The sequence below is a fragment of the Cebidichthys violaceus genome, unplaced genomic scaffold, assembly GCF_023349555.1.
Source record: "Cebidichthys violaceus isolate CVI_PGR_0920_01 unplaced genomic scaffold, fCebVio1.0.p SCAF_28, whole genome shotgun sequence".
Taxonomy (NCBI): domain Eukaryota; kingdom Metazoa; phylum Chordata; class Actinopteri; order Perciformes; family Stichaeidae; genus Cebidichthys; species Cebidichthys violaceus.
In genome coordinates, this window is record NW_027176461.1 from 4754498 (window position 1) to 4767355 (window position 12858).

At 44.0% G+C, this 12858-nt stretch overlaps 2 protein-coding genes across 2 annotated transcripts; one reads left to right on the plus strand and one right to left on the minus strand.

Annotated features, from left to right (window-relative positions):
* Nucleotides 1–1156: 1156 nt before the first annotated feature.
* On the plus strand, nucleotides 1157–10212 carry chrm5a (cholinergic receptor, muscarinic 5a). Its single transcript, XM_068721811.1, has 2 exons — nucleotides 1157–1524; nucleotides 7779–10212. Exon 2 carries the CDS (start codon nucleotides 7850–7852, stop codon nucleotides 9428–9430), a length of 1581 nt encoding a protein of 526 aa, XP_068577912.1. The 5' UTR covers nucleotides 1157–1524; nucleotides 7779–7849; the 3' UTR covers nucleotides 9431–10212.
* A 91-nt stretch (nucleotides 10213–10303) lies between these two features.
* Nucleotides 10304–12626, minus strand: zgc:194887 (uncharacterized protein LOC571819 homolog). The gene is made up of 3 exons (XM_068721812.1): nucleotides 12418–12626; nucleotides 12174–12329; nucleotides 10304–11565 (listed from the first exon to the last, which is right to left on the minus strand). The coding sequence occupies exons 2-3, from the start codon at nucleotides 12316–12318 to the stop codon at nucleotides 10871–10873; spliced, it is 840 nt and encodes a 279-aa protein (XP_068577913.1). The 5' UTR covers nucleotides 12319–12329; nucleotides 12418–12626; the 3' UTR covers nucleotides 10304–10870.
* Nucleotides 12627–12858: the final 232 nt, after the last annotated feature.

The window sequence follows — 12858 nt, forward strand, 5'->3', positions numbered from 1 at the left end:
GCGGTTCCCAACCTTTTTGGCGTGTGAAAACAATAAACAATGTGTTTTCTTATTTAATGAATCATCTCATGACCGTGTTGGGAACCACGTTATTAGACTGAACAATATATCAGCCTTACTGTATAGCCAGAGCTTAGAAATTGAGAAAACTTGATAATTCTCTGCAATTATTGTAATGTATTGGGAGCAACTGGATTTATTAATATTATTGCATCTCTCTGGTGATTTGATGGGAGCTCATGGAACGGATCAGCAACCCGTCATCTGGATTAATACATATGAGGACTTTTTTTTATCAATCCAGGTCAGTCGCCGAACGCCAAGCGAATAATTCCCCAATCAGCACAATGACATGCATGCCGTATGCACACATGCACACACACACACACACACACACACACACACACACCGACACACGCATGCAAAGGTCCCAATGAAAAACATCTGTCACTTCAGTAGTCTGCTTATCTCGCCCAGCCATGTCAGCGCTCTCCCTTGAGAGCACAAAGGCAGCGGTGGTGTTTTATGCTCCGCAGATGAGTTTGCTGATAACCACAATGCTGTTCACACACTGCCTCTTCTTGTTTTCCTGTAAAGCACACACAAAAGACATGCCATTGGATGTAATTAATGCTCTATGTGGTAAAACCACACAAAAGCAAGTCTTGGCTTCACTGCTCTGACTGAACACCACCCTGTCACCACCTCCACACTGCCCCCACACCTTCCAAAACAGACCCCTAGAAGTCACCCAGCCAACCCCCCCCCCCCCCCCCCCCACCCCCACCCCCTCCTTCCCCTGTGGTCTGAGCTGCATGCTCACTGTCCCGAAACATGATGAACCATTCAGCCCTATGGGAATTTCTCCTCCCAGCCAGCTAAAGTCAGCTACATCTGTGTCTGTCAGCCAGAGTAGATGCAGCAGCAGCAGCAGCAGCAGCAGCAGCAGCAGCAGAGACTTGGCTCAGGCGTCATGCAGCCTCTCAGTGACATTCTGCTTCGATTTGGCTGAGAGGCAGCTCATCCGGCTCAGCTCACGCTGGGAGGAAAAGTTCTCTCCTGTCCTCTTTCTTTTTCGGCTCCTGAGCCGATCGTACTAATTTATGAATGACTGAGGAAGGATGCTCTGCAACTTGAGAATACTTTTCTCGTCTGGACCCACGGCGGCCGTGTTGGATGGCCCGAGGGGGAACATGATGCTGCACTCTGCGCCTCTTGAGCGGGGATGACCGAAGCCTCCCGGCATACACACCCTCATCCCGCTCTTCGTCCTCTTTCTCCTCTGCCTCGGCGCGCTCACACTTTTTCCCTCGGACCCCTCTGGCGTGCGATGGGTTAAGCAAGCAGGATTTTCCCATCCACCTCAATCCTCTCTCCAACTGTGTTGTGAACCTGCTCCTCAGCGCCACACTTGACCCGAAGGCTTCCCAGGCAAAACAAAGGAATTAACCATGAACTTTGCTCTCGCCAGGAGACACGGTGTGCTCTTAAACAGGAGACTGTGAGATCTGAGGAAAGTTAACCGTGAGTATGTTCATCTTTTCATCCTCCCTCTTTACATCAGTGACTTGTTTCACAGCCTCCAGATCAATCACGAGTGATTGAATATGTACTTTTTGATGAATGCACAAAGGCATGACCTGGTTTTAAAGGGGCTGCAGCGTCATGCGTGCACAAGTGCATGTCTGAGAGGTCTCAGCATGTATTTTTAATGTAGCCTTTTACCGTAATGAAAGCAACGGAGGACGTGCTGCTGGAAAGCAGTGCTTCCCTTCTTCTGGAAGACTTGGTGTACAGAAAAGTGCCGTACATTAGATTGCATGTGTAGTTTTTTAGTCACATATCTGGTACGTTTTAAAGCCCACTAGTTGTTTATGAATACCTTGAGGAAATATGTGTTTCCATTGGCTGTGAGTCGGTAAATATCTTGCCTCTTCACATAGCAGCATATCTATTTTATACACACATCCATCTTCAACATATGTCTATGTCTCAGTAGTGCACCCAATTTAAAGGCACAACGCTTTTTTCTCTGTCACCCCTCTACTTCTATCTTCACACTCGTCTTTGAAATAACTGAAAATCATATCCTCATTTCAACTGTGTACAATTTAAAATTCCTGTTTTTGAAACTGCTTTTTTTTTGTATTTCTTTTCCACCCCAAACATAAACAATCAATCAATATTTTCCTCAAAAGCTGAATCCCAAGGCTCTCGCCGCCTTTCCCCCTTTTTCTCTTTGATTAAGTGGAAACGACAAAACACGAAAGGATTAAGCGGTGAAGCGTGATTTTAACGAGTCCATCCAGTCCCCACAGATCTTAGGAGGCGCTGCAACAAATGTACAAAGGTGCTTAAAGTAGTCACCATGAAATAAGTAATGCTTTGGTGGGTTATGGGGAAATCGTGACTAGATTGTAGACCCCTACTTGACTGTTTTTGTGCAGCAATTTCACCTTAAATGTGAAATTGTGTGCATGCGTTTTTGAACAATCTTATGCGTTTACCCTCAAAGTGCCAAACTTCTACCATTGAACTGAAAATGAATATTTAAACAGCATGAAGGTGATTCAAACTATCACCGTTGTTTTTGCAGAAACATCTGACATCAGCATAGAGAAATTTAGGTGTGTTACAAGTTGGGAAATATCATCAACCGAGAGGCTCAAACAGCGACTCTCATGTTTAGAAATGTCTTCACACAAGAACTCAAATGAGTCTATTGCCAGATCGTTATCCAAATGATGGGGCATTAATGAAATGTTGTTGTCGCTCATAAAAAATAACTCCTCGATACATTAAGCGTTTGCGTTTTATTCCCTTACGTACCTGCCAAAACCACTGGGGCGTCCATACGCAGATCATAATATTCATTTAATGACCATCATTTCTCTTCGGAGGAGAGATGTAGCCTAAATCATGTTTTTTTTTTTTCTTGTTTTAAACTAACAGAGGGAAAAACATGTATGCGTTGAATAAACAAAAAAGGCAGAAAAGCGCATTCTTACTTTTATTTGCCGTAAACACTGGCCCACTGATAAATAATTCAGGTTGCATGTGCAGGAGCCAGATCTTGCATTGAACATTTATAATCCTCTTTCATTCTCCTTCATTGCCCGACACAGAATAATTCAAGCATTTCTTATGTCCTCATCCAGGACGCCACATATGCAGGAATCTTAACCATGGGTCAGTGGGCTGACTACAAGATGCACCAACTATTGTGCCAAAAAGCTCTGGGCTGATTTGCATATCATACATACTCGCCACGTAGACACACTTGGTGCCCTTCGCCTCCTTTGCTTTGAGTTGCCTCTCTTTTGCTCTCTCCTTCTTCTTCTATTGGCTTCTCTCATCTTCTTTCCCTTTCTTCTTCCCTTTCTTCCACAAAAGCCACTCACACACACACACACACACACACACACACACACACACACACACGCACACATTGCTTTCGTGTTTCTGCTGTGCTGCAACCAAAGCAGAGTGTAGATAGAAAAAGGTTACGCATGACTGGGAGGCCTGGTGGGGGCCAGTGTGTGGAGCAACTGCACAGGAGCACTCATGGCCAGGTGCCAGAGGACCTGCAGGAAGCCACCCCTCATCATGTCCGCCTCTGCACTCGGTACGGAGGCCCAGGGCAAACTTTTCTGTTGTTGTCTGTCCTTACCTACAGACCACAGGCTCTGCTAATCACTGAATCAATGACCATTACTTATGCTCTCACAATATTTGAGGTGTTAGTCTAATACTAGGACTAGGATTAGGATGTATCTGTAATGAGGAGGTTTTTGTTTTCTTGGCAAGACTATCTATTTGGCACTGATTTATACTAATGGGTATCATTTCTTCATTCCCATAACCAAGTCACAATGCAGGCGGTATGCTACCAGATATTCTGCATTATTCTCCTTTGTTTTCAATAATAGCCTTTTTGCCCAGACAGCATCACAAAGCTCTCTCCTGCCTTTTTTGATACCGAGCTGCATCCATGAAAAGTTCGTAAAGAGGCCACGGCAGACCATATTCACTATTTATAGCGATGCGGAGTCCATGTTTACCACACACTCTGAGCTCTGAGTGTACCATTAAGATGCTTCCTGCTTCGATTTAGAAGCTATTAGCGAGCTTGACTTGCTCTACCTGTTGAGGTCAAGAGGTAAAACAAGTCTAATATGTGTGTGTGTGTGTGTGTGTGTGTGTGTGTGTGTGTAGGCTTAGCAACACAACAGTCCTCATTTATCAAATATATGCCTGTCATCACTAATTAATTATTTTTGTGCCATCAAACATAATCACTGATGGTTCAGTCTGTTTACTTTTTGTTCTGAAAAAGGAAACAAATTAAAAACCCTACACTCTTTTTATGCCAGCTGGTGTATTTTGGTTCAATTCCTGCTACACTGACTTGGGTCCCTACAGTATAAAATGAGTCATAGATCTCTACAAAATAGGAATAGAGTGCTGCGGGGATGACACATTTTTAAAGGCCAACCCAGGACGTTAGCATCTCACTGGTTCCCTCAACAGAAAGCCAATGGGATGTTTCCATTGGATTTAGGATTACTTCAGAAACTCTGTAGCAAACACAAGTTTATATTTTGGAAGTGTGCATGCGGCAGAATAAGCTAACGCTCTACAAATGAACTAAACCACAGTCGCAAGAGCGCAAGTATACACAGGGGCTGACTAGTCGCGTGATTGTTTTGTAGTCTCATTAGCCACTCGGTACCAATCCCCCTTTTTCAGACATAAAAGCTGTAAATCTTCATCTACTGACGTATTTTATATTGTTGAAAAAAAAACGTTAAACGCTCTTAAAGCTTGTTTTAACCACAGACCTTATCTGACTTTGAGGTGAGGGAAACAGAAGTGCTAAAACACGAATTGATTTTTGGAACTCATTCCTGCAGCACTTTATCACATTGTCAATAAGACTGGCGGGTCTGTGAGGCTGTTCTTGATGTTCAAGCTACATGCTAACGACAGTGCTAACGCGGTCACGACAATACTGCTAAGGTTGTTATGTTTAGCCGTATTGTTCACCATCATGGTTGTGTGTTGTTGTGCGAGCTAATTGCTAAGAAAAAGTTAGAAACCAATGTGCCATTAAGACCTCACTATGAGGTAAATAATAAGAACATGAGGTAAACGCTAAGAACAAAGCAACGGTTTGTTCATAGCAGAGAATTCTGTAAACGCATTCATGACACCTCCTGCACTAGACAGTGTAATGATGCGGGGATTTGAGTGATGTGATGTGAAATGCCATTCTCCAACAAGATAAGGGAAAATCCAAGTCCTGCAGGAGGACCCCCTCAGTGACTGGAATGTTATTTGTGTGGGCCTCAGGCTGCTGCTGGCACTCCTGCTAACCTGGCGCTGTCAAACGAATGCCAATGAGTGAGGAAATTATTTCTCAATTACCGGGTAGTGACTTCGTCCAAAGCATTGCATTGTGGGTTAAATTGCGAATACATTTTAGGAGGAGCTCAGCATTAGGGAGAGCTGTTAGGAGAGATCTTCTTAACGAGACACTAGAAGAACGGAGCAGAAGAATTAAGAATCCGGTTTATTTCCATTTGGTGTTCACATTCAAAGAAAATGACTTTGGTGTATTGGTGCATAACAATAAACGTAGTAAGAGAAAATTTAAAAAAAGGCGAGAAACATAGATAAAGAATTAAAAAAGAATAATTCCCGATGCAACGAGAAACTGCAGGATGAGGGCGTGTAAAGCTGTTTCTCTGTCCACATGTGTGCCAGCGCACAGACACACATTTGCCAGCTCTGGCTGATGGCCAGGAGGTTCAATTGCCACAAAGCCACATGGAGGGTTCTCTCTGTAGAGATGATCTTCCCCAAACTTCACTGTCGCTCCACACTGAGAGCATTAAATGGTCTCTGCCTGCCTGACGGTGGTTTAGACCACTGCTGATGTACCGATTCTTGAGATGACAAGGTCTTGGAAGGTAATGCACAGGGCACATACGCTGCTGGGCTGTAACACGGCACGGAAATACCCTAATTCTAAGCAGAGAGAAAGATATGGCGGAAAACCAATGGCGTATTGCCCATGTATTTCCTAAGAGAGGAGTGAGGGAGTGAGAACTTGTCTCAACGGATAGTGTGGATCAGAGACCTGGCCTCATGCTCAAACACTGTATAGTTGGAATGGACACAACAGTTTTTCCCCACAGAATATAATCATTCACATACACAAATGTACTCAAACCCAGGGGATTTGATGCTGCTTCAATACATTTGATAAAAGCTCTCAAGGCAAGAGCAAGGCCACATGGCACCCTCATGCATTTGTAGATCATGAAAGGCAAGACATCAAAGAATAGAAATTTCCCCTGGGTTCGTTCCGAACACATGTCCAGGTTGGCATTGGTAGCCCCTCAGCCACGATCGATTGGTGCGTCCAGCAGCCTGTGATGAAATGTGCATGCACGCCACCTCTCTAACCCGAGAGTGAGGGAAACGTTTGTGCTTCCATGTGTGGAGGGTGTTTGCTGCTCTCTACTGGTGCAGAGTGTGTAGTCTCTTTGATAGTGTGGACACGTGTGTTGACTAGTTGGTGACTAGTGAGTCCAAACCTTATCAAGAAAAGACCAGACAATATGACTGTATATGTACTTAGTTGGACGTAAGCTTCTATGGTTGGCTTTGGAGACAAAAAGACATTTAGGTGTTCAAGCAATGTTCTAAAGAGGGAAATGACCACACATGGGCAACTCTGCCACAGTAACAGAACATGTTTCTAGTTCTAAAGAGTAAAGTGCTGCAGAGAAGGAAGTGTATTGCAGGATGAGGGAATTGCACAGGCTCTCCTCAAAGAAACATATTTGCATTTTTGATTATTTTAGTGTCATAACTCACAAACAAATTAGTATACACTGCAGAAATAGTCATTTGTTGCATGGCTGACGAATTAGCTGGCAGTGAGTTTGAAATGTAGGCAGATTTGTATTTCACTAACCTCAAAGTTGGGCACAGACAGCATCTTCTGCATTAATTTCATGGCTCAATGCACAGTATTGACTCCATTAGAGTGCACCCAGGTTGGTTTTCACACTTAAATCCAAGTCGCATTTCTTGTCTTTATTTCGTCTTACAGTATGGACAGTAGGAACATTATGTTGACACATTTGACTGACAGAAGGAACAAATATGTTCCTCATTATTTCAGTTGATTGACTATACAATACATATTCATTTCATGCTGGGAAGTAAACCGAAAAAAAAGAACTGAAATCACGACCATCATTTGTTTGTTGAAGGATTTTTTTTGTTTTAAAATAAACCAGAATTATCTGCCACATTTTCATCAAGAAATGTCCGTCTTAGTAAGCTATAAATTGAGTTTATGCTCTAGTAAGATCACAGCAAAGATTAAGAGCAGGGAATACAATTATGTAATGACCTGGATTTTTGAAATGTGCCACAGATGTTTGCAGAGATTGCCTAAAACAGGCCATATGCGTGTACTTGCATGAACTTGATTTAATTGTGTGAGCTGCGTGATGCACAACAGCTTAATGACACTTTTCCAGGAGTCGCAACTAAAACATAACAGAGAAAACAATGCCGATACCAAATGGATGTTTTATGTATTTCTTCTGTTAAGGATGTATAAAAAAAAACAAGTAGTGTCAAGCAAAGTGTAAATATGTGACGCTCAACATGCTGAGTTGATCTCATCTAGTGGCTTCGAATAAACTAACTTTATTTTTAAGGGATAAGGAATAACATTTTGCTTCTTTTCTCACCAGGAGATCTTTCTGAAAAATGACAAATCCAAACACTCTCGTCATGGCTGGATTTGAATAAACACAAGGAGACCATGGAGGGAGACGGTGTCCTGAACTCCACTGTAAATACCAGCACAATGGATATCCACCTGGTCACCCACAGCCTGTGGGAGGTGATCACCATTGCGACCGTGTCGGCCATAGTCAGCCTCATCACCATCGTGGGGAATGTTCTGGTGATGCTCTCCTTCAAGGTCAACAGCCAGCTGAAGACAGTGAATAATTACTACCTACTGAGTCTGGCGGCCGCTGACCTCATCATAGGTGTCTTCTCCATGAATCTGTATACCTCGTATATACTGATGGGCTACTGGGCCTTAGGGAACCTCGCCTGTGACCTGTGGTTGGCGCTTGACTATGTCGCCAGTAACGCCTCGGTCATGAACCTGTTGGTGATCAGTTTTGACAGGTATTTTTCCATCACCAGGCCTCTGACCTACAGGGCCAAGCGGACTCCCAAACGGGCCGGGATCATGATCGGTTTGGCCTGGCTGGTGTCACTTATTCTGTGGGCCCCACCTATTCTCTGCTGGCAATACTTTGTAGGAAAACGGACTGTCCCTGAGAGGCAATGCCAGATCCAGTTTTTCTCTGAGCCTGTGATAACCTTTGGGACAGCCATTGCTGCTTTCTACATCCCCGTATCAGTCATGACCATCCTATACTGTCGAATCTACAAGGAGACAGAGAAGAGAACCAAAGATCTGGCGGAGCTGCAGGGGATTAGCTACCCCACTGACCCTGGGGTCCCTCAGCCTCAAAAGACCATTATCAGATCCTGTTTCAGCTGTAAATTGAGGTCGGCTTCACATGACAGGAATCAAGCCTCTTGGTCCTCCTCCAGCAGAAGCAATGCGGCCAAATCAGCAGCCGCCACCAACGACGAGTGGTCCAAAGCCGGTCAGCTGACCACCTTCAACAGTTATGCCTCGTCCGACGATGAGGACAGGCCTGTGTCTCCAGGGGGCTTCCAGCCCTCCTTCAGGAACCAGGCTTGTGAGACCATCAAGGGTGGAGTGGGCAGTGAGAGCGAGCAGCTCAGCAGCTACGAAGAGGATAGCTTCTTCCAGACGCCACCCAAAAGCAACTCCCAGAAGAGCAGCAAGTGTGTGTCCTACAAGTTCAAGCCTGTGGCCAAAGACGCTCACGTAGAGCACCACAGCAAAAACGGAGACACCAAAATGGCGACGTCGACGTTCTCCTCCGCCGAGTCCATGAGCGCCCCGTCCACCTCCTCGACGTCTAAGCCCATAGACGCCACTCTGAAGAACCAGATCACCAAGAGGAAGAGGATGGTGCTGATCAAGGAGAGGAAGGCAGCTCAGACTCTCAGCGCTATCTTGCTGGCGTTCATCCTAACATGGACGCCTTACAACATCATGGTGCTTATTTCCACCTTCTGCTCAGACTGCATTCCCCTCTCACTCTGGCATCTGGGCTACTGGCTGTGCTACGTCAACAGCACCGTCAATCCCATGTGCTACGCCCTTTGTAACAAGACTTTCCAAAAGACCTTCCGTATGCTCTTACTTTGCCAGTGGAAGAAGAAGAGGATTGAGGAGAAGCTATACTGGTATGGACAAAACCCCGTGGTTAGCTCCAAACTGACATGAACTGTTATTTTTTTTTGTATGGCTGTAAATTATATGTTTGTGCTAATAATCTTGGCTTTATGAACTTGAATTCTACACAGTATTAAAAGTAAGAATATAATATCCAGGAGCTGGTTCAATTTATAGTTTAAGTTGCTCAGTAATCAGTAGGTCTGCCACAGTATATGTTCATTACTGCTCCAACATTGGAAATGGAAAAAATATTATAAAATTGTCCATAATAATACAAAAATAAAACATAATCAGCAACACTGTAAATAGATTCTAAAATATTAAAAATACCAGTAATTTCCCCTCAAATGGACGCTCTTATGCAGAATATTCTATATTGTACTGTATTCGTATCAAGATGCTCAGTTTGATATCTTGAGCATGATAGAATTGCTCCAATCTAATCATTTAGACCATCTATTGATTTTAAGAAATGCCGGTATCCTCCCCTGAACTGATGCTCTTGCACCCAAAATGTCATAACACATTGTGTTCGTATTGAGGATGCACATTTTGGAATTCCTATTTTATTTTAAAGGGCTAATAATACATGTCGTCCTGATGTCAGAACCTGCTCGCTAAGTCAAGATTGTAACTTGATGATAATCAAAGCCTTTTCACATGTGCCATTGCAATTTGTCAGATGAGGGAATTTAGCTTCAGCGTCGTTGTTTTCACATTTCATCGTCTGCGTTTTCTGTCCTGCAAAATCTCTGCGGAAAATATTGAGTAACGATCCCATAAATTAAATTACAAATATTACTGAACGCTTCTGGTCCAGCCCACAACCCTTACAAAATAAAAGACTTATTTTACTCAAACTACATGACAAACTTCCTAAACAATGTCAGTCGTTTACAAACATTGTGGAGGATTCAAGAGTACACCTTGTTTATTATAACTTTATTAGTTTTCATCCTCAGGATATTTTCCTTTTCCATGAGAATTGAAATACAGTATTTTTTTTTTCTCTGAATATCTGTAGTTAAATCAATATGCCATCATATCTTCATTGTATTTCTGGCAAACGTGTAATGTACTGTGACAAATAAAATGCTGTTTGTGAAATGTTCTTTTGTGTCAGCATTGGATGGGAGCTATTTTACATGCGTCATAAGCTATAATGTCATGAAACACTTTTTTTTTTTGTAACTGTGATAATAAAGAAATCTGCACTTGCAATTTGGGGAATGATGAGTGGCTTTGCTTCATGTATTAACATGGTGATCGATGGAGACAAAGCTAGAGCTAAAACCCGACTGCATTTTATACTGTGTTCCAAGTTCGTGATTCATTTTCTTGTTCTCAGTATTTTGTGATCATGTCCATGCATTTCTGAATAAAACGTGGTGAATTGAGTGATGCAGCTTTCTGTGGTGTTTGTTGCAAAGAAAACTAAACGTTTGGCCGTCAGCAGTTGCCAAACCCAGTGTCACAAATCCTGTGTCCTTATAGCTCATCCTTCTTGCAGTTTTCACTTTGAATCAGTTTGACTGCGTCCGTAGGTCTAACCATCATCCATGCGTACTTGCACAGTCGCTCCTTGTTGCAGTCCTTCTGCCAGTAGATGACATTCCTGCGATTGAGGTTGGCGCCAGCACAGGCGTCGTACCACCAACCTCCTCCCGGCACCCCCTGAAACTCCAGCTTGGCACAATTTTGGAAGTAGTTGTCATTGTCTCTGTCTTTAGTGGTGAATCTCTGGTTGTCGTGCAGGTAGTTCTCTGTGTCCAGGGTCAGAGCATCTACAGCTGTGCCCTGGAACAACCCCAGCCTCAGCCTGTATGCTGACGATTCGTCCTCCACCAGGAACGGATCATACTCCCCCGTCTTCGTGACGGCGTCTCGGTCCACTAGTTTCACTCCCAGCTTGAAGCGCCCAGGGCCGCGGGTGAGTTGATGAAGGTACTCGTTCCCGAGCCAGTGATCACCGGTTACGGCCCCGAAGCCGTCTTTGTATTCAGCCCAGGTACGATCGAAATTCACGCTGCTGTTGACGGTGATGTGCTGCACCACGGTCCAGCCTCCCTCCTGCATGGCACAGTAGGCCACGATGGGGGAGTCCCCTGGTTTGATCAGGTACACGCCGTCAAGGGCCTGACCCGAAGACGTCATCAGCATTTCATGGCAGTCCCTGGGCAGCGCTGTTGGGTAAATAAACATATGAGGCAGAACTGTGGAGGAAATATGTACAGATTTCTCTGCATTCTCTGCAAGAAAACGAATAACCAAAGGTCCAACTATTGATTTGTTACCACACCGTGTAGAACATCAAACTTTGGCGCTCGCAGTGGTAGTGTCCTTGTGGTAAACAGCAATGCCAGGAATTAGTCATTACATTAATGGCAACAGCGCACCAACACTATTTCTCAATGTCTCCCAGGTAAACATGTTAAACCTTGATCAATTGCGAAACTATTACAGCTGCTTGTCTGACAAACTGTGTTACTAAGATACACTAATCACCTCACGGGAGGAACTGTAACGCGTATCATCAATGAGTTACTGAGCAGTTTTGGTCTACGGGCTGGAATTTGACCCACAGGAGAATCCACACTGATAATCTGAGATAAAGGTAATGCAAAATTTAAAAGCAATCACAGGATTGTTTCACACACAATTGAACCACAATTGCCAGCTAGAGTTTCAAGGATTCTGCACAAGTTATGGGCAAACGGAGTATTGAGATCAAACAAGCAAAGCCAGCAAAAAGAAAAGTCAAAATGAAAGTGAAAGTCACACTTAAACATACCTCTCATCCCGCAGTTCAGGACCAAGTTGTGCTCATCTGGGGGAAGGAGATTCAGGTTCTCAGCTTGGAGATGCTCCATGTCAACTCCAGTCACACTGAGCAGCAGCAGGGCCACCGCTAGCAGCCAGCGTATCACACACTTCATCCTTCACTTTCCTTTGTCGTCAAGACAACAGCAGTGTTTAGTTCATGATACAATGCTGAATTCAGTGAACATAAGGAACAACACAAAAAGCACTGTTACCTTCAGTGAAGACCCCTGTATGAGGCTGCAGTGTACAGATATGTAGTTCTCTGTACCCAGGTCCTCTCCCACGCTCCGGCTGTAGTCGTCTATACACTTACTGAATGAAAAGCACCAGAATGCAAACAGGGCTGTCTACTGCTGAGAGTACACTGAATTGCAGGTCCGTTCACACAGCCTTCTCCTGCCCAGTCACAGCTGGACTTCAGCCTCAGGTTCACATCTCAATAACAGACACCAACCAGCCACTTATCTGTGTCAAGTGAGATAAACCCTCATGTAAGCAGAGCTTTGTAAACCCATATCTGATACTTACCTAAATCACGTCAAGACTGAATGAGGCTAAAGTCCAGATGAGACTGAATTGTACGGATTCAACTGAAATGTGTTGCTGCTGATCTGGGAGTGTATTTAACCGTACTTTAATTTGAGGTGAAGCCC